The sequence below is a fragment of the Pongo abelii genome, chromosome 18 (assembly GCF_028885655.2).
Source record: "Pongo abelii isolate AG06213 chromosome 18, NHGRI_mPonAbe1-v2.0_pri, whole genome shotgun sequence".
NCBI lineage: Eukaryota > Metazoa > Chordata > Mammalia > Primates > Hominidae > Pongo > Pongo abelii.
In genome coordinates, this window is record NC_072003.2 from 85,075,202 (window position 1) to 85,101,088 (window position 25,887).

The 25,887-nt window shown below is 48.6% G+C and overlaps 2 protein-coding genes across 12 annotated transcripts in view; one reads left to right on the top strand and one right to left on the bottom strand.

The window, feature by feature from the left end:
- Positions 1-6,763, top strand: part of GSE1 (Gse1 coiled-coil protein) — a 499,199-nt gene extending 492,436 nt beyond the window's left edge. For all 11 annotated transcript variants that reach the window (XM_054534226.2, XM_024233179.3, XM_024233178.3 and 8 more), the window contains 3 exons: positions 1,518-1,802; positions 4,435-4,538; positions 5,591-6,763. In XM_054534226.2, coding sequence (XP_054390201.1) covers positions 1,518-1,802; positions 4,435-4,538; positions 5,591-5,725 — 524 coding nt within the window. In that variant the 3' untranslated portion in view covers positions 5,726-6,763. The remainder of the gene's footprint in view (positions 1-1,517; positions 1,803-4,434; positions 4,539-5,590) is intronic.
- Positions 6,764-10,198: 3,435 nt separating this feature from the next.
- GINS2 (GINS complex subunit 2) lies at positions 10,199-22,209 on the bottom strand. The gene is made up of 5 exons (XM_002826722.6): positions 21,995-22,209; positions 20,669-20,783; positions 14,758-14,857; positions 11,721-11,847; positions 10,199-11,516 (listed from the first exon to the last, which is right to left on the bottom strand). The coding sequence occupies exons 1-5, from the start codon at positions 22,082-22,084 to the stop codon at positions 11,391-11,393; spliced, it is 558 nt and encodes a 185-aa protein (XP_002826768.1). The 5' UTR covers positions 22,085-22,209; the 3' UTR covers positions 10,199-11,390.
- Between the last annotated feature and the right edge of the window lie 3,678 nt (positions 22,210-25,887).

Consider the following 25,887-nt stretch of genomic DNA (forward strand, 5'->3'; position numbering starts at 1 on the left):
GTGCTGTGAGCAGGGACGCATCGATCGGTAAGAGGTAAAGGAGTGAACGCCAGCAGGCATTGGTTTTTGCAGAGATTAAAAAAGATTCCCCAAAGGCAGGAAGAGCACTTGAGTGGATTTTTACCCGCATTCATTTGAAAGAATCATGTTTTTCAAGACAGAGATGCAGATGGCCACCAGCCCTCTGGATCCATGGGTTCTGCGTCTTTGGATTCAACCAGCTTCAGATTAGAAATATTTGTGGGTGGGGTGGAATTCCACAAAGTTCCAAAAACAAAACTTGAATTTGCCAAGCACCAGGTACTACATTGAATCCATGCAAATCAAGTCAAGTGTAGGCATTGTGTTAGGTATTACAAGTACTCTAGAGGTGTGCATAGGTGATACGCAGATACTATGCCACTTTATATCAGGGACTTGAACATCCCTGGATTTTGGTATTCACAGGAGGTCCTGGAGCCAGTCCTCCATAACAGATACCAAGGGAGACTGTACAGTGCTACTGAGATGCCTTTCGAAACTTCAGAATACCCTCCCTCCCTGCCCCTTGGCAGTGCACCTCATAGAGGCTTTCCTGTGGCCCTAGGACACTTTCTGCCTTATTCTGACCTTGTCCTGGCCTTACACTAAACTGTTTCCTCTAGATTTTAGTCACTCTGCCATACCAGTTTGAGCCAAGTCACTCCATTGACTGGGCTGGTCTCAGGCCCCACCAGGGGCTGCCATCCACACGGGAAGCCAGGTGTGCTCCTGAGGATGTCACCCACCCCAGGCCATGCCATGAGACGGGGCATGCCCTCTTGAAACGGGGCACAGTGAGGCTGACTCCTGGGAGAGGGCAGAGCCCCGTTATGCCTAGGGACCAAAACACCCATGCCTTGTGAGAGGACGGGCTGGTGTCTGCTGAGGGCCAACTATAGACCAAGCACAAAGAGATGGAGGCAGCCGGGCACGGTGGCTCACGCCTGTAATTCCAGCACTTTGGGAGGCCAAGGCGGGCGGATCACTTGAGGTCAGGAGTTTGAAACCAGCCTGGGCCAACATGGCGAAACCCTGTTTCTACTAAAAATGCAAAAATTAGCCGGGCGTGGTGGCACATGCGGTGTAATACCAGCCACTCTGGAGGCTGAGGCAGGAGAATTGCTTGAACCTGGGAGGGGAAGTTGCAGTGAGCCGAGATCACGCCATTTCTCTCCAGCCTGCTACCCAGAGGACTGAGGGCAGCCAAAACAAAAAATGGAGTCTCAGAGATGAATTCCAACAAAAATGGTCCATGTACCAGAATCAACTAGCACTCAGGGCTGCGTTGTCTCCTGGCTGTCTCGGACTTTCTCACGCTGGGTCTGTGGCCCAGAGGTCTTGGGCTAGATCCCTCCTCTCTACGCCGTGTCATCTTGGTCCCCGGAGCCCTGCAGTCATGTTGACTCTGCACCAAGGGCAGGGCAGAGCTCCCTTCTGAGACAGCACCCTGTGTCCCTTCCCTCAACACACTGATGCAAGCCCTGTCCCCTCCGCAGGGAGCGTGGCTGTGCTGTCCGCAGAACAGAACCACAAGGTTGACACGTCCGTCCACTACAACATTCCTGAGCTGCAGTCCTCCAGCCGCGCCCCTCCACCCCAGCACAATGGGCAGCAGGAGCCCCCCACTGCAAGGAAGGGCCCCCCAACCCAGGAGATGGACCGGGACTCGGAGGAGGAGGAAGAGGAGGAGGATGAAGATGGAGAAGATGAGGAGGAAGCCCCCAGGCGCAAGTGGCAAGGGATCGAGGCCGTTTTTGAAGCTTACCAGGAACACATAGAAGGTAAGGGGGTGCTGGGGAAGAGGGGGGAGGGGGTCAGGAAAGTACCTTTGGAAAGGAAGCTGAGTGATGAGTTCCTGCAGACCTCTGCCAGCCTGGGGACTGTTTCTCCGTCCTGGGGCACAGTAGATATGAATACTGGAAGGGAAGTTTCTTCCGGCTTCTGGTAGCGGTGATGTCCCATGCTGGAACCTGAGGCCAGTCTTGCTAGGGCATCCAAGTACCATGATGCCAGCTCTGGTGGCACCTGTCATTCTTCATGTGGGCCCTGCTCTCTGGGCTGCATCAGTGCTGATGTCGGCTTCAGCTTCGTGTAAGGGTCCTGGGAGACGACCTAGTTGGTTGATTTGCTGAGCCCTGGCAGCTAGGCCTGGTCACTGCTCCAGCATGCCTGTTGCCTAGTGACAGACTCCCCACACTGCAAGGATTGCTCTGTGGCCAATGGGTGCCAGTCATGTTTTCAGCTGCCTTTACTTTAGCCAAGCACTGGGCCTAAAAAGACAGGCTCCTGGCAAAGGCTTAGTCGAAGGCTTGCCGCCTCTCAGAATACCCAGGATGTTTTGATCCCACCTGGGAATGCACACACCAACCCTCCTGGGAAGCCACAGCACCAGGCGGACTCAGGCCACATCTCCCCTGCCAGGGAGTGGGGCCATGAAGCTGGGCGCTGCAGCATTTGATGCTCCTGTATACTGCACACCACCACCTGCCTCTGTGCCTCAGTTTCCCTAGGATATTGCACAGGCCCCTTTGGGGAACAGCAGAGGTACCTAGCCTTCATTTTGCACTCACCATCCTTACTGCGTGGGCACTGCTGGGTATGTGCTTTGACAAAAGCTGGGCCAGGCCGCACCCACCTGCAATTGATTTAACATGTCCTAGAGGACTGTTTATCATCATATGTGACAGTGTTGTAAATATCATCAAATACAAAGACTTGATTATGAATGTCAGCCACTTCAAATTCTTAGAAAAGTAGTTTTTTTCTTTTTTCTCCTAGCAGAACTTAGTCTGGAAAAGTATTCTCCAAACTAAAAACAAACGCCCATGTAGCCACAGCCAGGACATCGAATCCTGTATTTTGCTTCCTTTCCTCCTCCTGTGGAATCTTTGAGTTTATTGCCCACCTCCCCCCTACATGTTGCTATTATTTTAGTGCACTCATCTATATCCAGAAGCAATACACAGTGATGTTTTAACTCTTCTAGATGAAATATTTCCATCTTTTCTGGTTTTGTGGGTTTTTTGGTGTGGTGTTGGGAATTATTTCCATACCCCAAGGCTGTCAGGCTATTCTTCTGTATTTTCTTCTGTGAGTTTGGCTTTTTCCTGTTCTGCGTAGGATTCATTTCTGTACAGAGTAAGGCAGAAATCTTAACTGCACCTTTCCCACCCAGACAACCAGTTGTCCTGGCAATGTGTGGGGTGCCCTCTTCCCTGCCTCACTCCCACACCTGCTGGGCCTGGCTTCACCCCTGTCAGGCATGACCTGCGCTGACCCCCTCTTCTCTCAGCTACTGCTCAGCTGTTTTTTAGCCCATGGCTTTCCCCCAAGGATTTTAGGATTGCCTTATATTCACCCCCAAAGAGTCCTGTTAGATTTTCAGTTGCATTGAATTTACAGGCGTGGTTGATTGCCTTATATTCACCCCCAAAGAGTCCTGTTAGATTTTCAGTTGCATTGAATTTACAGGCGTGGTTGGCATCCTTGTCCATGAATATGGTACAAAACTATTACATCATTTTTGTACGTGAAGTTTTGACTAGATTTAGTTTCAGGTATCACATAGATTTTGGGGGTCTTTGTTTGGATTTTTTTTGTGTGTTGCCTATGATTATTCCTTAGATCATAGGACTCACAGATGATCAAACCTGCAAATACAAGGTTTGGTTCTTTCCTTTTGAATTTGTCTGATTGTCATGTCACTCCAGTGCTGCCAAAGAGAGGCACTGGTGGGGCCCTTGTCTGTGAAACTTTAAAGCATCCCATGAAAGAGTGAAGGTTCCCATTTCCAGAGTTTTTCATCCTTTGATTTTTTTCTTGATGTTGCTCCATCCTTGTTGAATTTGTTAGTACTTTTAGGATTTTTAATGTATGTTCATTAGTATTAGACTCTAGTTTTATTGTACTTTGGTATCCAGATTGTTAGCACTTTCCCTGTTTTTCATTTGCTGAAACACTCTGTATAAAGTAGGGATTTGTCCTTAAAGATTTGAAGTCACTCTCCTATTAAAACTAGGCCTGGTATCTTTTGGTAGAGCAGAGGCTTTATTAATTAAATCTGTGCTTTAAGTTTACTCTGGCCTTTTTCCAGCAGCCTAACTGAAAGCCTATTTTGTTTTTGAAAGCTGCATTTTAAGGCCATCAAATTTCTTCCTAATCTGTATCAAATTGCCTTTAGGTCCTGGATCCTTTGTCTTTATTCCTGTGTATTGGGCTTAATTTAGTGATGTTTATGTATGTAGCGGTACAATTCAAAGGGCTGGGAGCATCATGGCCCACAGGAGAGGCCTTTGCTGGCTGTACTGGAGAGAGGTTTTGGGCTCTGCTGGGCAGGGTGTGAAGAGGAGAGCACAAAGCAGGCCTTGGGGTTCCTGCATACAGAAAATACATCACCATCTCTTGTCTTTTCAGAGCAAAATCTGGAGCGGCAGGTGTTACAGACACAATGCAGACGACTGGAGGCCCGGCACTACAGCCTCAGCCTGACGGCAGAGCAGCTCTCCCACAGCGTGGCGGTGAGTTGGGAAGGGATGGAAACCTTCAAACACACAACCTTTTGAGTTTGGGTTCAGAAACACCCATGAAGCTAAGTTTCAGAGAGGAAATGTGCTCTGAAGAGATCAAAATTTGGACTGCATGCAATGGCTGACACTTGCAGTCCCAGCACTTTGGGAGGCTGAGGCAGGAGGATCACATGAGCCCAGGAGTTCAAGGCTGCAGTGAGCTCTGATCACGCCACTGCACTCCAGCCTGGTTGACCGAGCAAGACCACTGTCTCCTAAAGGGGAAAATTCAGACACCAGTTGATTATCTAGGATTTACTTATAGAATATTGATCCTGGAAGGGTAGGGATGCTGTTTGCAGAATGAATTATTGCCTGTATCAGTCTCCTCTACCGTGATTTGCTAAGGAGAGCAGCAGGGTTTTATTAGAGAAGGGAAGCTGAAGCAACTGAAACCATCTCACGTGGCTCACAGCCACACTAGCAGGATTGGTCCAGCAGATGTCCTTGGGGGGCAGGGATAGGAAGCAGGTCTCAGATCACTCCCAAAGTTTTTACATCTGGGGGTTCCAAGAACTCCGAGTTTGAGCCAAGACAGCAGCAGATGCCGATTCTTAAGACTCTGAAAGAGCCAGGGACAGAACACAGGCTGAGAAGGGGACTTTTTTTCTTTTTTTGAGGCGAAGTCTCACTCTGTCACCCAAGCTGGAATGCAGTGGCACAATCTCGGCTCACTGCAGCCTCCGCGTCCTGGGTTCAAGTGATTCTCCTGCCTCAGCCTCCCGAGTAGCTAGGATTACAGGTATACGACACCATGCCTGGCTAATTTTTTGTTTAGTAGATGGGGTTTCCCCATATTGGGCAGGCTGGTCTTGAACTCCTGACCTCAGGTGATCTGCCCGCCTCGACCCCCAAAAGTGCTGAGATTACAGGTGTGAGCCACCACGCCCGGCCGGGACATTTTCAAATGTAGGTTTACCCTTCCATCCAGCATGTTTGTACACCACATGCTTGTCCTTACGGAGGAAACGGGTTGGTTTTGACACAAATTTCCCTCTCTCCAGGAGTTGAGGAGCCAGAAACAGAAGATGGTCTCAGAACGGGAACGGCTCCAGGCAGAACTGGACCACTTACGAAAGTGCCTTGCCTTGCCTGCAATGCACTGGCCTAGGGGCTACCTGAAGGGATACCCCAGGTGACGGTTTCCCTTGCACTAGGCCGAACCTATAGTATAGAAATATTATCTATTTTATTACCTTGAATATTTAATATTTTTCACTGGGAGGTTTGAAGCTTACAAAATGAGAATGTGCCATGCATGAAGCAAAGGATTCCAGGCTCCAGAAAAAAAGAACTCACTCACCTTGACGTCAATGCAATTGAATCACCATTGTCATTCAGCGAGCAACCGATGTAGGATTGCCCATAGTTTTTCTTTTTAAAGGTGGTTTTAGCCCTTCCTCTCCCACATTATTTCTTAATCTGAACATGAAGGCTGCATTAGCAACACTAAAACTTGATCATTCACAGCCCGCTGTGCATATGAGTGGATCAAACCGGTTCTGTTCTTTCTTGTGTTGCCGTGTCACTATGCCTCAAGCCCAGTTTGCTTTTGCCGCAGTGATGGGGCCAGTCTCATTCCTCCCCAGGAGTGAAACTTGCTTCAGCTGAAAAGGTTGGGTGCATTATAAGTAAAAAGGGCTTATTTGTTTCATTTACTTTCCTGCAAAATTTTCTTCAAAGCAACAAGTCCTAGGAGCACACAAAGCAACCCAAAGGCTTTTCCCTGGAAAAGCTCTTACCTAAAGATAAAACCAATTCACAAACTGAAGGTACCTTTTTATTACTCCGTGGGGAGCATGTACAGAGCTCTGTGTATACACAGCTTCACACCCACCACATTGTTACTACAGTGGGTGGGGTTTTCATACAGACGTAAATTTTGAGAGAAAAGTCAAAGGTGCTTCAGCCTTGTACTGTGTATATATATTAAAAAAAAACAAAGTTTTGTATGTTTTTATTACTTTAACTATTGTTATAAAAAGCCTGCCATTTTTAATATGTGGTTTGGGGGATTTTTGTTTGTTTTTCCTGTTTGGGGGTTTTGTTTGTTGTTTTGGTTTTTTTGGGCAAAAAAAAAAAAACCTTGCTTTTAGTGTTTGTACTGCTGCTGGTCAGGACATTAAAATATTGAAGTGTTTTTAAAAATTAAAGAAGAAGAAAAGTAAAAGAGCTTACCACTGGCGCCTATGCGATCACTTCATTTTTAGTTTGAGTTGCACCAGAAGCTGCCGTAAGCCATGCGCTACTGCTTACCTCCTCCACTCCCCCTCCCCGCCCCCAGCATCTGGACAAGCTAATAGCAAATATTACCCATTGCTATCAAGGGAGGAGGGGGTAGTCTATAGAACCTATGTGTGACAGTCATGTGCACACATGGGTGGGGACTTTCAAAAACCTTTCAGGAAGTAAATGATTTCTGTGATAGAATTCTAAGGTGTCTGAGAGCAGGTACAGAATAGGAACTTCAGAGGCTTTATTTAAATGCAAAGCTTTGTAAAAGCCACAAGGTCTGAGCTGAACCCCTCCTTTTTGAACTTACTGTGACAAGCACAGGAACGGTCAGAAACTGGGCTCATCACACCAAGGCAAAGCAATGGGCGAGTCTTCCTCCTTGTCCTAGTTACTGCTTATGGAGGCAGTGTTTGTTTAGATCAAGAAGGCCTCTCTTGCTCCCAAAGGCCCTCACCAGAGGCCAGGGCTGCCAGTCACTGGTCTGGGGGGTGGAGGCCTGAGCTGAGGGCAGGGTGCCTGACCTGTGTGCCGGCTGCTCACTGCTGTGACCAGCGGCCGAGCCCTTGGCCCTAGCCCGTGCTGCGCAGAACAGCTTGCTGGCAGCCGGCATCGTGTCGCTTTATCTGCCCCCACACAGTTTGCTTTGTACGTCTGCCAAGAATCTTCCGGTTATTAGCAAACTCAGACAAATGTGCCGCCAGTATTGTCAGCAGTCAGCAAGCGCCTTCCTCTCCACAGAAGCCGCTGGAAGAGAGCTCGAGGGCTGTGCTGCAGGCCTCCCCTCGACAGACACTGGGAGGTCAGCATGTTCCACAGGTGTTCAGAGGGAGTCTGCTACAACCTATCAGGGCAAAATCTCACTGGATTTCTCCACTGAAAACCTACTTGAGGTTTTTGGTCTGAAGGCTTAAGAGTCACATCTTAGTACTTCAGCTCTCAGGCCGCCTCCTCCATCACAGATGTCTGGATGCTTTTGGTAACGGCCTTGGCTAAAGTAAAAGGGAAAAGTAGATCCGATAACTTTTAAAAACATAGCTCATCCCTTACCATCCAAGGGGGCGCTCCCTTGGTTGGATTTTCTGTGACAGCACAGGGGACAGGTGGCACACCATGAGAGGTCTGCCCAGGGTGGGAGCAGTGTCCCTGTGCTAGCAATAGTTGGCTTCTCCCCTGCCAGTGGAAACCCCACTTCTGCCCGGCCCTTGAGCTTCTTGCCCACTGTCTCCCCATCCTTCCACCTACTTGTGGCGATCTGAGTATTCTTGCTCAAGAAGTAATACGACAATCAGAATACAAACCAGTAAGGCAACACGAATAAACTAAGAAAAAGGTAAGAACTGTCTCTCAAAAACGAAAGCACACCACCCAAGACACAGTACCCAGTCATGGTTTTCCCATCCAACTATTAGTTTCATACTTTGAAAACTTACTTTCAGATTATTCTCAAAGAACACAGTAGCACCTAAATCTGTTTTCAATTGGGCTTAAAAATTGACATGCAATCTCTTAAGTTTTTTGTTCAGCTACTTCACATTGAATACATCAAATCTGCTCTGGAGTCGATTATATGCCACCTGTGTGTCAGGATGTACGTGAAAGCCCTCGGCTCGGTCCTTGGACCATCTTCCTACATTACCTGGAAGGGAGCTGCCATCTGTCCCTCTGCAGAGGGATACCTTCCAATAGTAAATTATCTGGTTCTTCATCGAAACAAGTTATTTTTGTTTCATACAGTCAGAGCCAGACTGACATGATAAAATATCATGTTCCTAATCCATTGTCTCAGAGAAGTGACCAAGACGGGATTTTTCCACATTTTAGTCTATATTCTAATCTTAAAGGAATAAAGCACTGAATTGGGAATAACATTTGATAGGTTGCACCCTTAAGAGTATTCAGAGAGCATCAAAAGGAGCCCACACCTTCAGCAGCGAAGGATTCTAACAGGGAATCTGCAGTTTGTAGCAGAACGGTATTTTCCTCAAGTAGCTCATAATACTGCCAAATCTCAAAAATTAAGCTGAATTTCAATTACTACCCCTTTCCCTGAGCCACGTGTTTCACACAAGTGTAGAAAATTCCAGGGATCCACCACAAGATGGAGATGGTCAGCACAAACCGATTCTGTTCCTCTTTAAAGTGTATATTAGCCACTTAGCAATCTCTATATTCTTTCAAGTAACCAAGCTGTTGACTTTCTTACTACTTGGAGTAGCCTGTCCCCAACTTTTCGATCCAGTGCTTAACCTAAAAAACTCCTTAACTCTGCCTTGACCTGAGGAAGACCATGCTAATTGGTGTTATTTTGTATGTACCCTGTGCTTAATTCTAGAACAGTAAACCCATACACAGGTGGGAGGGAGGAACACCAGTGCCTCGGTCACTCTGGGGGCAGTTTAGATGCTGTGAAATTAAACCTGTTCTAAGTGTACTTGTTTGAATTAATTGTATTGTAATATTATTTGTTGAATGTAGTAATTAGGTATTTATGAATATATTGCTGTAATTTCTGACAACATCCAAAAAATAAAATCTTCCTAAATCATGTTAAGAGGAAAATCTTTTTTATGATATAATAAAACAAGGCCAAACAAAGAAAAGCTCAATAACTATACATCTCCGCAGATAAAACATGTAGACAGATGCAGCTGCCTCGACTGGCTCAGGCTCTAAGAGGAGGGCATTAGGACCCCTTGCCCTCCACAATAACAAGTGGTTTCATTCTAAAAGATTCCCAGATGAAAGCAGGAGGATTCCAAGGGTGAGATGAAAGAACAAGTCCTATGAGCTGAACCAACTTTGAACAGCACCTTAAATTATGGAGACCTCATCTTTTGGTCCCAGTCTTCCAGGTCTGACCCTTCAGTGTCCAAATAACCACCAATACCTGCCTGGCGGGGACACGTGAGCAGCAACATGGAGTGATAGTGCGCAGCACGCTAGACACTGGAGGGCAGACGCTGGGTGATAGTCTTGAGGCTCAGCCTGTCACACGTGTGCATTCTCAGAGCTCCCCAGACAGCACCCGACTGCTTTTGGCCCACTGGTGTCCAGCCAAAAATAGGCTGGCCAGGCATGGCGGCTCATGCTTGCAATCCCAGTGCTTTGGGAGGCTGTGGTGGGAGAACTGTGTGAACCCAGGAGTTTGAGGCTGCAGTGAGCTATAATCACGCCACTCTACTGCAGCCTGGGTGACAGAACGAGACCCTGTCTAAAAACAAAGTTAAAAATTAAATTTTTTTGTTTGAGACAGAGTCTTGCTCTCGTTGCCCAGGCAGGAGTACAGTGGCGCAATCTTGGCTCACTACAACCTCCGCCTCTCGGGTTCAAGCGATTCTCCTGCCTCAGCCTCCTGAGTAGCTGCGACTATAGGCGCGTGCCACCACACCTAGCAAATTTTTTTTTTTTTTTTGTATTTTTAATAGAGATGGGGTTTCACCATGTTAGCCAGGATAGTCTCAATCTCCTGACCTTGTGATCCACCTGCCTTGGCCTCCCAAAGTGCTGGGATTACAGGCATGAGCCAACGTGCCCAGCCAAAAATTAAAGTTTTTTTTAAAGCTGGTTAGAGAACCTTCTATCCATTGCATGATGCTGGACAATCATTTCACCTCTCAAGGTAATGTAATTCCTCTAAAGGTCCTAACATTTCCAAAATGCTACGAATGAAGTAATTTTCTCGTAGGAAAAAAAAAATTTCCCCTGAGCCCACTGTTACCTACAACAAAGAATCCTTCCCTAAATCCATCAAGAGCAGCATTAAAAGTCTGACTTTTCTTCTAGCATTGTCTTAAGTGTCACTCATGCTCAATACATTGGATTCGTTTTTTTCCTGACTCTCCTCTTGATAAGCAACCCATTAAACCTGAGCTAGAAGTAGCCGAGAGAAGGAGACACCCCAGGTGTTGGTCTGCAGTTTCCAGTTAACTGCTGTGTGCCTCAGTTTCGTTTACTGAGTCATCTCAGCCACAGGCTCAGTCCTTTTACTTGGTAAGGTACGCAGCACAAAAACCTAAAGAGTCAGAGTTGAGCTGGGTCCATTTTTATTGTGGATCGGGGCTTAGAGGATAAGCACTGGTCAGCATTGTTAGCTGCACCATCTGCCATCCTTCTCTGTGAGCCACCTCTGTGAGACAGTCTAAATTCAGCCCAAGAAATCAGGATCAAGAAGGGGGAAAAAAGCTGTGGACCACATGGCCACTCCTGCTATATCTACACCTACCAGTCACTGAACACTTGCCCAAGTGTGACAGTTTCCATGCAGGAGACCCAAGTGGCTCTGCTAGGGAGAATAACTTATTTGCCTAAGGCTTTTTTATTTCTCCAAAGGGGGGGATAAAAAGGCTGGTTTCTAGAAACAGATGTGGAATTGAAGAATGTCCCAGGGAGCTAAGTTTTAAGGACTAATCACAAACTTGTTGTTTCTCCAACAATGTCCTGAATCCATTGCTTGCACCATCACACATTTTTCATGCATCAGAAGTGTTTCTAGAGCTCCAGAACCACGAGTACCTCATCACGTCCTGAACACTCCCATCCCCCAGCAAGCCGCCTGCACCAGGCCTTTCTCTAGAAGTCCTGAGACTGAGTACTCTCCAGAGGCTGGAGGTTCGTGCGGAGTTTGTACATGTGGTTGAGCGCTTGTGTGAGGAAAGTCCCGCTGGTGTTGATCTCCATCAAGGTCAAGTTATCCAGCTAAAGCAAGAAAACAGACCAAGTTGGCCAAGGAGTTTTTGATTTTGAGAAAAAGGTAAAACTCTACTGAATAAAAATAAGAAACCAATGAACTGTTTAAAAGCACAGCTAGTAATGCCTGCCTGTAATAGCCTCAGCACGCAGGAGGCCATGTGAAGTTATGCGCCATCAAAGCCACCAGCACCCAGGCAAGGCGGCACCTACCTTGGCATGTGCCTCCTGCTGTCTCACAAAGCTGTCAGCAGACACTCGGAGTTTGGCTATACGAGTGTCCCACATATCCTTGACCAGGGTCCGGATTTCGTCTGCCTTCGGGATGTTGTCTGAAGCACTAAAGGAGCAAGGGCTAAAGTCAGTCAGGGAACACTCGATAAGCTGAGGCAATGCTGGATAGAGTGGCTCTTTTCAGGCAAAATACTCTGGCTATTCCAGACTCAGAAAGTCTGTTTTGCTTTGTTTTCAACTTTAGGATGTAAAGATTTGTAGCAGTTAAGCTTGGTGCGGCAGTGATCCACATGGAGTTTCTTTTGCTCACATTAACTATCCCGTGGCAGGCTGCTGAACAGGACTGCTGTTTACCTAAGAAAATTAGTAGAGAATCAGCTCTAAGTCAGAAGCCTCTGTCTCAGGATAACAGCGTTCCGTGCTGCATAACCTCCATCTACAAGGAATCAGTTTCAAGGGCTGGCTCAAAGGTCGAGTTCTATTGCTCCTTATTTACAGAGTGTTGAGCAGACCTCCCTATTCCCCACCAGAAATCCAGGGCTCATAGCCTAGAGAAGGAAAACGCCAACTCCATGCCAGGTACTGGGCTCAGCACTTTACCTGGCATTGCTATCCTCACAAAAGCCCTGAAGGGAAGGGACTCTCCTGCTCTTCAGAGAAGACAAAAACAAGTTTCAAAAATCACAGAAGAAACTGCAAATTAGTATACAGTGAGCACACCTACACATAGCAGAATTCTGGCTAGAAGCTCAAAGTCAGCAAGGGATGAAGGAAGGCTTTCACAAAGTCGAGGCTCCCTTTGCGAAGTATTTTAAACTAACCTTTGAAGAAAAACTACAAGATAAAAGCAGAAGCAAATATTGTTCGTCACTAGGCATTACAGGTTACGCTAGACATTCTCTCCATATGCTACAATTAACTCCTGATTAGTAAGTGGCAAACCACTGGTACAAAATTTATGTAGTGCGTTTTATTTATAAACCCAAACATTTAGATCTTGTGCTCTGAACAGCAGGTTAAAGAACAAAGGACCCCAACTCCTCGTCAACTGAACTGCAGAACAAACGTAAAATTAAGTCCCTTAACTGAATTATAAAACAAGGTTTTTGATAAAAACTACATACATCATATATTGAACTTCAACAACAAAAAATGAATAGGCCCCCTCACCTAGCTAACGCCAAATTCTTACCTAGCCTGTTTATAGATCCTCTCCCTTCCAGCTACCATCCCCACCACCACTGCAGTCTCTCTCAGGTCCCTCTGAGGCCACATGCCCCTCCCAGGGGCTGGCCACTGCAGCAGAACCTATGCCTCCACTCCCCTGCTCCCACGAATGTACTACACATGCTCAAATACCTCTGCTTGCCCGGCTACAACAGGTCCTTCACACTCTGCCTGAGCACATCAGCTCCTCCTGCCTCACTGCCCTCTCCCCTACCATCTACCTCCTACAAGTCTGCACTCCCAGCAAACCTCGGCGAGCCCTCTCTGGCACCACCTGGCCTTACTGCGCTCTGACGGACTGTCAAGAGCGTTGGTCACACTGAAGATTCACTATGGGCTCCTAGGCCCACATCTCTCCCGCACCACACCAGGAACCAGGCCTATGGGACAAACGCCACTGCCGAGTGGAATGCTTGGTGCACTGCTGCTTCTCAGGTTTTATGAAATTCATGGGCTGACTGCAGCCTCATCTCAGCCTAAGCACAAGCCCATGTTGTGTCCCCAAGTTTTCCTTTAAATTCAGCAGTGCCATTCAGTGGGCCCCAGCCCTTCCTGCTGCTCTGCAGCATGCAGTAGTACTAGTGTCCCAATTTTTTATTCTAGTTGTGCTCTTGAACCCAGTTAAAGGATACCTGGGGAGCTTCAGAAGCTTGAAATTGTACAAATGACATTCTAAGTACCTCCCAAGCAAAATTATCCACCCTTGTCCGCCTTCTTTACTAGTTTCACTTTCACTCAACAAACATGAGCCCCAGGCATCCCACTGGGGACATAAGCATACGAGACCCAGCCCCTGCTCATTTAGAATGGGTACATGTGATGGCACAGCCAGACAAACAAGAAAATTACAACTGGCAAATGCCATAGCAATGTGTAGAGCTGCCAAGAGTACACGTGTGCTGAACCCAGAAGAGACATGTTATGCTAACCAGCAAAGGTGAGCAGGGGCAGGGAAAGGACAGACTTACAGGGTAGAGAACAGTATATGCAAAGTCAGAATGCTTGAAGAAGTGACAGGGGCCAGTGTGAGCCTGAGCCCTCCAGAAGCAGAGAAAAGAGCTGTAGAGAGGGTGAAAGAGGGAGGAGGAGCACGCACCAGGCTGTACACTGCTTGAACACCATGCTTAGGTAGACTAGAGAGAAGACTGAGGATTTTAAGCAGGGAGTCACATGGCAGTTCTGCCTTTCAAAGGCCACTCTGGCTGAGATGTGAAGAATGAATGGAAAGCTGATAGGAGCCAGTATGGATGGAGGCAAACAAGCTACGGGGTTACTACAGCATGATTTTGCCAGGAAGTGGGCTTTCCTGTAACCCAAGGACAGAGGCAAATGTAAGCCCTCTGGCCTTTCCTGCGAAAGACACAAAAAAACTCAAATCCACCTACTCCAAGGAGAAACAGGAGTAAAGCTGTGCTAAATAAAACACATACGCGGCAAAGAATGGCTACTGCCGATTCTGTGAGATGCTGGTGGCTCACACCGGCGTCCAATGTCGAGTGATGTGAGGTAGAACAAAAAGAGCCAAGGCCTTTACCGGGAGGTGGAGAAAAGGAAAAATGAGAGACAGAGAAAGGGAAAGAACAAAGAGAAAGACACACAGAGACAGAGTGCACCTGGCAGGTGTGTGTACTCAGATGACCTCATGGTCACTGACCTGAGAAACAGGGTGGCCAGTGCTGCCACTTACTGAGGCAATAAGCAGGGAAGCGGAGAGGAAGGACGAGGGTTAGGGGAAAGGCATGGTGAGTCCAGTCTTGGGTGTGGCCTCTAAGAGGTGAGATCTACTTACTGATTTAACAGGAGCTTGGTAAGTTCCATGTAGTAAGGGCTGGGCATTGGGGTAAAAGTTTCTTCCTTTCGTTCGTGATCCCTCATCTTCTCCAACTTTTCTGAAATTTAGAAGTTAATACATTTTACCATCATTATAACCAAGATATTTATTAAACCTTCCAAATTTACCAAGTGCCTATATTATCTGGCAAATACATTATCAACTAGCAAATACATGAAAAAACATTTTGGGATAACATTTGTATCATTAACTAGATGATTTGAGGCCTCCTGCTTGAAACTTTCTCTCCAAAAGAGAGGTAAATTTTCGTCGCTGCTTTAGCCTGCAGAACATATTCCTAAAAAGAATGTTAGAGTCAAAAGTTTGATGTTTGTTGTGTTTTGTTTTTGTTTTTTTCTTTTTTAGGGAAACAGCAAAGTACTTTACCTCTACCGCCTTTTTTTTTGTTTGTTTTGTTTTTTTTTTTCAGAGGGTCTCTCTCATGCCCAGGCTGGAGTACAGTGGCACCATTACAGCTCACTGCAGCTTCAACCTCCTGGACTCAAGCAATCCTCCCGCCTCAGCCTCCTAAGGGGTAGCTGAGATCACAGGCACATGCCACCATTTATTTTTTGTAGAGACAAGGTCTCACTATGTTGCCCAGGCTGTTCTCAAACTCCTGTGCTCAAGTGATCGCCCTGCCTCAGCTTCTCGAAGTGCTGGGATTATAGGAGTGAGTCACCTGGTCAGTATTTTACCTTTGATGCAATAAGTGATCAAAGTAGTCAGTGACTTACATTTATTTATACTAAGCCTTGTTCAGAAGGGAGCAAGACAACCTACAAAACTAGAGTCACCCCAGCCTGGGCGTGACACAATATCCTAGGGGCTAAGCCACCCCAGCCTGGGCACGATACAATATCCTAGGGGAGTTAAGCCACCCCGGCCTGGGCACGATACAATATCCTAGGGGAGTTAAGCCACCCCGGCCTGGGTGTGATGCAATATCCTAGGGGTTAAGCCACCCCAGCCTGGGCGCGATACAATATCCTAGGGGGGTTAAGCCATCCTAGCCGGGAGGAGGCATGGTATCCTAGAGGGGTGAAAGCCCAGCGTCTAGAATCAAACAGCTGTGTCCAATTCCACCAGCATCAGCACTGTTCTCACGCATGCTCCAGCTCCCTCAGCCCTCCCCCTCTGCAGAGAAACCTGTCCTGGGTGCAGACTGTGTACGGTAGCTAAGGGACAAGCACGGAGCACAGCTACACTGCAGGGTCCCATTGTAAAGGGCCAACTACCCATCCCCAGGGCCCTTGGTGCCGTCCTGCAATCCTGGCCCACTTCCTTGGTCTACTCACCCTCTCTTCACTGCCACCAGCACCGCCTCAACCCACCACCCACCTCTCACCTGACACCCAGCTGAGTGTGACCCACACATCACCCCATCCCCCAAACTCCCTGCGTAGCTCCTACCCACTCGAGGACCAGCCTTCCAGGTGTCCTGGACCCTCCTCTCACCTGCACAGGAAGGCACTCCAGCAGCTCTCATGCTCTTGAATGATCACTGTCCCCTCCCTGCCTGATCCTCCCAAACACACTAATAGATACAGCCTTAAAAAGAAGGCCCTCCCTGGACACCCCTCTGAGCTTGCTTCTGAACTCACTAGGCTCCCCTTTTTGTCTCTTAGCAATTCCTCCTGACCTCTCGACACTGGGACACAGAGCTCAGCTCCCAACCCTTCCCCACTACCTAAACTCATATCCACACCACCTCGTCCAAATGCCACCCACATGCTCAGAAAGACCTCCAAATTTATACCCCCATCAGCCCCTGAGCTCTAACTCCTGACTCAATAACCTCATTGCTGCTGTAACTTCCCCCTGGATATCCAGAAAGCACAACAGGTCAAACCCCAACTCCTGATACCCACTGCAGCCCACAGCCTGCTCCTGCAGCCTCCCACCTCAGGAGACAGCAACTCCCTCTCCTGGGCCTCCAGCCAAGAGCCTGGCTGTCAGCTTTCACTCTTCTCCCTCACACCCCATGGCCAGTCCTTCAGCCAATCCTGCTGCTGCTTCTTCAAAACACACCTAGACGCCCACCACATCTCCCACCTCCATCAGCTAGAGGCCACTCTCAGTGCTTGCCTGGATTCATTCCCTGCTCCTATCACACCAACCTTCTCTACACAGCAGAGTGATCCTTTCATTAACATCTGAATCAGCTTATGAAACACCTCTGGTCCAACTTTCTAGCAAATAAAAAAGACACAATCAAAATTTTTGGCCAGGACATGGAACAATGGGAACTCCTATTTCTTGTAGGATAAAGGCTCAGCTGCTTTGAAGGACCAGGTGGCCATTTCTTACAAAGTTAAGCATTATCCCTAAGATCCAGCAAGTGCATCATTCTAGGTATTTATTTACCCAAGGGAAAAAAAAAACATATCCATGAAAAGACTTGGACAAGAATATTCACAAAAGCCTTATTAACAATAGCCAAAAATGAGCCAGGCACAGTGGCTCACACTTGTAATCCCAGCACTTTGGGAGACCGACGTGGGAGCCCAGGAGTTTAAAACCAGTCTGAGCAACAAAGTGAGACCCTGTTTCTATAAAAATTAGCTGAATGTGATGGTATACACCTGTATTCCCAGTTACTCAAGAAGCAGAAGTGGGAGGATCGCTTGAGCCCAGGAGGTGGAGGTTGCAGTGAGCCATGATCACGCCACTGCACTCCAGCCTGGACATCAGAGCGAGACTCTGTCTCAAAAGCCAAAAATGAGCTGGGCACATTGATGCACACATGTAGTCCCAGCTACTAGGGAGGCTGAGATGGGAGGATCACTTGAGCCCAGGAGTTGGAGGCTGCAATGCACTATGATCACACCTATGAATAACCACTGCAATCCAGCCTGGGCAACAGAGAAATCCCTGTCTCTAAATTTTTTTTAAAAGCCAAAAATGGGAATCCCAAATATCTACCAATAGAAGAATCGGTGAACAAATATGTAGTATGGAGAGTACCCAGCAATGGAAGAACGTAGCGAGGTGGTGTGGATATGAGTTTCGGTAGTGGAGAAAGGGGTTGGGAGCTGAGCTCTGTGTCCCAGTGTCGAGAACGTAAACAGGTGAATCTCAAAAACAGTGTTGCATAAGAGAAGTCAGAAACAAAAAATGACATACTAGATTATTCCATTTACATGAAGTCCCAGAACAGGCAGAACTGGTTTTGTTTGTTTGTTTTCCTGAGACGGAGTCTCGCTGTGTCTCCCAGGCTGGAGTACAGTGGCGCGATCTCGGCTCACTGCAACTTCTGCCTCCTGGGTTCAAGCAATTCTCCCTGCCTCAGCCTCCCAAGTAGCTGGGATTACAGGCGCCAACCAAACACCCAGCTAATTTTTGTATTTTTTAGTAGAGACAGGGTTTCGCCATGTTGGTCAGGCTGGTGTTGAACTCCTGACCTCAGGTGATCCACCCATCTCGGCCTCCCAAAGTGCTGGGATTACAGGCGTGAGCCACCGCACCTGGCCCAGAACAGGCAGAATTTATCTGTGGTGCAGAAGTCAGGAGGCAGCACGCTGTTGGGTAGCGTCTATAGACAGGTTAATGGTGCCTCACTGTTCCCACAATACGGCTCCAGCCCAGGTAAAAAGCTCAAGGGGAACTCTCCACACCTTCTGACTCTAGCCTGCGATAAAACAGGCCCTTGCCATGTTATCACCTCGGGTCTAGATGGGACAAAATTGCCAGAGACTGATTTTAAACAAGGGGCCTGGAGAGGATGCTGCACTAATGGAGCCAGGCCTGGTGGGTCTCTCCGCTACAAAAGCCTTCCAGCCAGGGGCAACAGCTCACATGTGTAATCCCAGCACTCTGAGAGGATCACTGGAGCCCAGGAGTTTGAGACCAGCCTGGGCAACATAGCAAGACCCCCATCTCCACTAAAAAAAAAAAAAAAAAAAAAAAAATCAAAAAATTAGGCATGGTGGTGCACACCTGTAGTCCCAGCCACTCAGGAAGCTGAAGCAGGAGGATGACTTGAGGCTGGGAAGTCCAGGCTGCAGTGAGCTATGATTGCATCACTACAGCCCAGCCTGGGTGACAGAGCAAGACCCTTTCTCCAAAAAAAAAAAAAAAAAAAAAAAAAAAAAAAAAAAAAAAAAAACTTCTCAAAGCAGAGGAACTGGGGTTTCCCATTATGTTTCAGGACTACCCAAGTCACTTGCCACTTTAGGACAGGGAGCAAGGGGAAGACACCAAGCAGTCTGTCTTAAACGGACCCCAGAGTGGCTGGCTCAATGAGTTCTTGCTTCTAAGAGGTAGGTACCCCCAATAATTCCCAGTAAGGAGGGGGCAGTCAAAATCACTCACAGCTGAGACCCCATCTCCACAAAGAGAAAAAAAAAAAAATCACTCAGGGTCTTTTCAAATTCTGCATATATGACCATACCCCTCTCCCCCCGACACATACACAAAAAAACTAAGATTTTTTTCCTATAATGAGCTACTCATATCTCCAAGAGAGGAAAAAGATCGCAAAGGCTCAGAATAAAGTCTGTCTGCATCTTTGATTTGTTTCGGTTTCTTCTAGCAGCTTTATTGAGGCATAATTAATATATCATACAATTCAGCCATTTAAAGTGTACAAGTTTTGAGGCGGGCAGATCACGAGGTCAGGAGATTGAGACCTTCCTGGCTAACATGGTGAAACCCAGTCTCTACTAAAAATACAAAAACAAAATTAGCCAGGCGTGGTAGCGGCCACCTGTAGTCCCAGCTACTTGGGAGGCTGAGGCGGGAGAATGGTGTGAACCCAGGATATGGAGCTTGCAGTGAGCCGAGATCGCTCCAGCCTGGGCGACAGAGCGAGACTCTGTCTCAAAAAAGAAAAAAAAAAAAATATACAAGTTTTAGTAGCACTTGTGGGCTATTAAAAACAAAGTGTACAAGGCAATGGTGTTTAGTATATTCAGACTTGGGCAACCATTACCTCCATCAATCCCAATTTTCATCATGCCAAAAAGAAACTCCACAATCCCTCCATCACCCAAAGCAAGACCCCCATACTTAAGCAACTACTAATCTACATTGTCTCTATTGATTTGCCTATTCTAGACAGTTGATAGAAATGGAATGATACAGTGTGTGGTCTTTTGTGCCTGGTTTCTTTCATTCAGCAAGATGTTTAAGATGTTTCAGGTTCATCCATACAGTAGCATGTATCAGAATTCCATTCCTTTTTATAGCTGAATAATATTCAACCCTATTGTGATATATTATTTTCATGCATTCTCTATAACTGCTTCTCAACATGTTGATCTATACTTATTTTTAAAATTTTAAAACAAATGCTTATTTAAGGTCATACATTTATTTTAAAGCAAACTGAAATATCTTACATTAAAATATAGGCTGGGCACAGTGGCTCACGCCTATAATCCCAGCAGATCTGCTAAAGTGGCCAGATTGCTTGACCCCAGGAGTTTGAGACCAGCCTGGGCAACATGGCAAGACCCCATCTCTACAAAAACGCAAAAATTTGCAGGGTGTGGTGGCGCACGCCAGTGGTCCCAGCTACTTGGGAGGCTGAGGCGGGAGGATCACTTGAACCCAGGAGGTGAAGGCTGCAGTGAGCCGAGATTGCACCATTGCTCTCCAGCCTGGGTGATGGAGTCAGACCCATCTCAAAAAATAAACTACAATTTTCACACACGCCAAAACCTAACATGACATTACTAACAGTGGTTAGCAGACTCTGCTGAGCGGTGAATCTGGAAGTATTCCTTTCAGCTGATCAGTGGATAATGGAACAGAGGGAGCACGGACATAGTCAGGAAGGAGGCCCCATGCCTCCACCCCGTGGGAGAGGGTGTCACCCCAAGCCCAGCCCCACCCACGCATCAACCAGTCTCCACCACATCCTTACCTACGTCCATCCACTCTGGAGGGAGCAGGCGACATTTCTGTCTTTGTTTCAGGTTAATCGCCAGCCACAGGGGCACTTCCACTGGTAAACCAGGGTTAAAAGGCCCCAGGTCCCCCTGCCAAAAGTAAAACAATTCCCCGTAAGATTAAAAAAGAACAAAAAAAAACATTACTGTGCGTCACTGCTATCAAATAAAAGGCATGGCACTGCAGAGGCTGAAGTCCAAATGCAAATAATAAAAACCCACCTGTTACCAGACTCAGAACAAAACACCTCCTAAGCGGCTCCGAGACAGCTGCGAGCGTCGGGCGCAGTCCTTCTGGCCTTTCCGCCGACAGGATGCAAGTACCCCCTGAGTGGATGGGGGGCGCTCCCTCTCCCGCCTGCACCCTCCAACTCCAGAACAGGTTTCACACACCCAGTGTTGGGGTCCTGGGGTGCGGGGAGGTGGGTCTGGGCAGGTACAGAGCCTGCCCTCCTTCTCCAGGACTCCCAGCGCCGAGGCGTCTCCCTTATACTTAAAACGCAAAGCCGGGCGGGCGCGGTGGCTCACAATCCAGCTACTCGGGAGGCTGAGGCAGGAGAATCACCCGAACCCGGGAGGCGGAGGCTGCAGTGAGCCGAGATCGCGCCACTGCATTCCAGCCTGGGCGATAGAGCGAAACTCCATCTCAAAAATAAAGACAAAAACAAACAGAGGCAAAGCCGACTCTTGCCCATAATCCCAGCACTTTGGGAGGCCGAGGTGGGAGGATCGCCTGGGGGAGCCCAGGAGCTCGAGGCCAGCCCCATCTCTACCAAATAAACAAATAAGCCGGGCGCAGTGGCTCCCGCCTGTCATCCCAGCACTCTGGGAGGCCGAGGCGGGTGGCTCATGAGGTCAGCAGTTCGAGACCAGCCTGGCCAACACGGCGAAATCCCGTCTCTACCAAAAATACAAAAATGAGCCGGACGTGGTGGCGGGCGCCTGTAACACCAGCTACTCAGGAGGCTGAGGCAGGAGAATCGCTTGAACCCGGGAGGCGGAGGCTGCAGTGAGCCGAGATGGCACCACCGCACTCCAGCCTGGGCGCCAGAGTGAGACTCCGTCTCAAAAACCAAAAAACAAACCAAAAAAACCCTGTAAACCCGGGCGCACTGGCAAAGAATGCAGCCTCGCTTTCCTCATCCGAGAAGCGGGAACGGCGGTGAGCGAGTCAAGCGCCGAGTGGTGGCCTCCGCAGATGCGGGAGCAGGGCGAGCCCGCGACCCCGGCTCTGAAGGCCACGCGGAGCCCCGGACGCGCCCAGCCCGGCCTCCCCTCCCCACGGCGGGCCCGGGCCTCACCCCGATGAGGTAGATCTTGTCCAGACTGAAGTTGGGGATAATGGTAACCAGCTCCTTCTCGGCGAGGAACTCGACCTCGGCCGCGTCCATCGCGGCGCCAGCGGTAGGCCAGAGCCTCACGGTCTCCTCGGGCCCCTCAGCGTCCCGGAGGAGACGCCCCGGCCGCCGTTTTCCCGCCACGGCGGGAGCCCGCCCCGGCCGGAAGACGGCCTGCGCCAGCCTATAGGAACGCGGTAGACAGCCTATAGGCGCTGTCTGCGGGCGGGGGGGCGGAGACCGCTGTCGCAAAGAGCCCGCGGATTGGCAAGGCCGAGGGAGGCTGAGCGCCGGCCCCGCCCCGGCCCGCGGACAGGCCCCGCCCCCACCCCGGCCCCGCCCCGCCCGTGGGCGTGCACCTGGCGCTGTCAGGATCTCCTGCGGCGGGCGCCAGCTTTGGTGTCCCTTCACCTGCCCCGGCGCCCGCCGCAAACAGCCCTAGTCAAGAGGCGGGGGTGGGGTTCCGGGCCGCTTCTACGCCGGCGTTCCTCATGGGGCCAAGAGTAAACGCATTTATTTTATTTTAATTTTTAAACAACTTTTCGTGGATTTGGGATCTCGCTGTGTTGCTCAGGCTGGTCTTGAACTTCTGGCCTCCAGCGATCCTCCCACCTCGACCTCCCAAAGTGCTGAGATTACAGGTGTGAGCCATCGTGCCAGGCCAAGAGTACAAGCATTTATTGGCCCAAACTCAGCACCGGGCCCGGGACTAGGCATCACCCGGGCTGACAGATAGAGGGATGAGGGAAGACCTTGTTTCCATTAATTTCACAATCTTCTGCCCTCTCTGCACACATTGTTTAAAACATCTATAAAAATGCAGATTCCTCCATCCCACCCCACAGCTTCCAATTCGGACACTTCAGAGCAGGGGCTCAGAATTTGCACTTAGGCAGGAGCCCCAGATGAGACAGGAGCGGCAGGTTTGCACCACCTGAGCAAATACTCACCTACTCGCTGGACCGGCTGCCCCTGCACAGTGGGCGCAGGTGAAGCCAGAGCAGTGGCTGGAGCTCACCTGTGTCAGAATCCCCTAGCAGGTGCCCATTGCCTGTGTGCACGCTCCTGGGAGTTGGGATTCAGGAGTGGTGGAAAGGACAGAAAGCTGAATTTCATCCACTGCCAGGTGATTTTGATGGGGTGGTCATGGCCGGAAAAGCTTCCTAGGGGTGAAGCGCTATTCTAGGACTGCAGTCGAATTTGAAACCCTGATAATTAGGCCCCCAAGAAAAACCACAGGAGACATGAGGATTCCAGGGTTTGGAATTCCAGCAGAAAGCAGCCCCTGCCCCCCCCCCGCCCCCCAGCTAACCGGGTGTTCTCCTCTTCCACCTCCCTGAAGCCCATGTAGGGTCACTGGGAAGGTGAAAAAAAGCCGTAAAGCTCACAGGGCTGCTCACAAACCTGTGTCTGTTGTGTATCTGCCTTAGAAGTTGTCCTTTACAGATCTGGAGTGTTCGCTGAGTTACCTTCATGTATGAAGACACATACTCTTGGCCAGGCACGCCTGTAATCCCAGCATTTTGGGAGGTCGAGGCAGAAGGATCACTTGAGGCCAAGAGTTTGAGATCAGCCTAGGCAACATGTCAAAACCCCATCTCTATTTAAAAAAATAAAAACAAAAGAGAAAAGACAAATATGCTCAAAGAGAAGAAATCAAAGGTCACTCTGGATGCTATGTGACCAAGGGCAAGTGACAACTCTGAACCCCAGTCTCTTCATCTTCAAAATGAAGTAGGAAGAGAAGGAGCCTGCAGTGTTCAGGTAGGAGGGGGAGCTGTGGGCCATCTGGCCCCTCCCACAATAGAAGCTCCCTCAGGCAGCTGCAGACGTGTGTGCCAGCCTGTCTGGGTTTTGATTGATGAGGGAATGTTTTCTTCACTGGCAAATATTTGTGTTCCAAAGCTGACGAGGGTTTGCGTCCTGATTTGTCCAGCCTATAAAAGAGCAAAGAAAATGATGAGAAAGCTGAGGTTCAGAGAGGCTGCTGAGGGATGGGTAGGAGGGCTACCAGAGTCTGGCTGTCCACATCAGGGAGCCTTGGCATCCTTATCTGTAAAATGGGGACAGGGCTGCTGCTAGCCTCACTGGGCTTTGGAAAGAACAGGATGGGAAAGCGTACAGCTTTACAGATTGCAGAAGGATGGTGTCCTGATGCCTCAAGACTGAGTATGTGAGAATCACTTGGTGGGCTTGTGTCTTTCCCTTCATGGCAGCACGATTCATAATAGTCAAAATGTGGAAACAGCCCAGTGGCCACCAGCTGATGTCTGGATAAACAAAATGGTGCCCATTCATACGGTGGAGTAGTATTCGGCTACAAATCATAGTGAAGTCCTGGTACACACTACAACGTGGATGAACCTCAAAAACGTGATACCAGCAGCGGCTCATACCTGTAATCCCAGCACTTTGGGAGGCTGAGGTGGGAGGATCACTTGAGCCCAGGAGTTCGAAACCAGCCTAGGCAACATAGTGAGATACCATCTCTACATTAAATAAAAAAAAAGAGGGGGGGGTGTGGCACGGTGGCTCATGCTTGTAATCCCAGCACTTTGGAAGGCCGAGGCGGGAGGATCACGAGGTCAGGAGTTCAAGACCAGCCTGGCCAATATGGTGAAACCCTGCCTCTACTAAAAATGCAAAAATTAGCCAGGTGTGGTGGCACACACTTGTAGTTCTAGCTACTCGGGAGGCTGAGGCAGGAGAATCACCTGAGCCTGGGAGGTAGAGGTTTCAGTGAGCCGAGATTGTGCCACTGAACTCCAGCCTGGGTGACAGAGCAAGACTCTGTCTCAAAAAAGAAAAAAAATTAACCCAGCACAGTGACACAGACACACACCTGTAGTCCCAGCTACTAAGGAGGCTGAGGTGAAAGGACTGCTTCAGCCTGGGAGGTGGAGGCTGCAGTGAACCATGATTGCACCACTGTACTCCAGCTTGGATGACAGAGTGAGACTCAGTCTCAAACAAAAAAAAAGTTATGCTAAGTGAAATAAGCCAGACACAAAAGTCCACATATTATATGATTCCGTTTCTATGAAATGTCCAAAATAGGTAGATCCATAGAAACAGAAAGTGAATTAGTGGTTGCCAGGGACTGGAGGAGGGGGAATGAGGAGTTAGGGGTACAAGGTTTCTTTCTGGGGTGACAGAAATATTCTGGAATTAGATAGCGGTGATGGTTGTACAAATCTGTAAATATACTAAAAACCACTGAATTGTACACTTTAAAAGGGGGAATTTTACAGTATGTGAATTATGCCTCAATAAAGCCATTTTATTTGTTTGTTTGTTTGTTAATTTTTGAGACAAAGTCTGTCACCCAGACTAGAGTGCAGTGGTATAATCTCAGCTCACTGCAGCCTCTGCCTCCTAGGCTCAAATGATCCTCCCACCTCGTCCTCCCAAGTAGCTGGGACTACAGGTGTGCCACCCCACTCAGCTAATTTTTGTATTTTTTGTTTTTGGTAGAGACAGGTTTTTGCCATGTTGCCCAGGCTGGTCTCAAACAACACTTGGGCTCCAGCAATCCACCCACCTTGGCCTCCCAAAGTGCTGGGATTAGAGGCATGAACCACCACGCCCAGCCTATAAAGCTGTTTTGAAAAATGCCCCTCTCTAAGCCCCAGGCTCAGACTTTCTGATTGACAAGTCTGGGGTAGGCCCAGGTATACAGCACACTCAAGAAGCTCCCAAGAGGTTTTTATGATTGAGAATACCGGTGAAGTGATTTGCCCCAATCTGGTCCAGCTCTCAGCCACTCCCAGCACCCAGGTGAATGCCAGTCTTCCCACCTGGCCTCAGGGTGGGGGAACCAGAGTCAACAGACAGAAGGAAACCAAAGGGGAGGGGAA

What these genes read in the sequence shown, in the direction of transcription:
- GINS2 (XM_002826722.6), bottom strand. Translation starts at nt 22,084, where the DNA reads ATGGACGCGGCCGAGGTCGAGTTCCTCGCCGAGAAGGAGCTGGTTACC. An exon ending in ACCAAGCTCCTGTTAAATCA is followed by an intron (nt 11,848 to 14,757) that starts GTAAGTAGATCT and finishes TTGCTCCTTTAG; the next exon opens with TGCTTCAGACAACATCCCGA. An exon ending in AGCAGGAGGCACATGCCAAG is followed by an intron (nt 11,517 to 11,720) that starts GTAGGTGCCGCC and finishes TTCTTGCTTTAG; the next exon opens with CTGGATAACTTGACCTTGAT.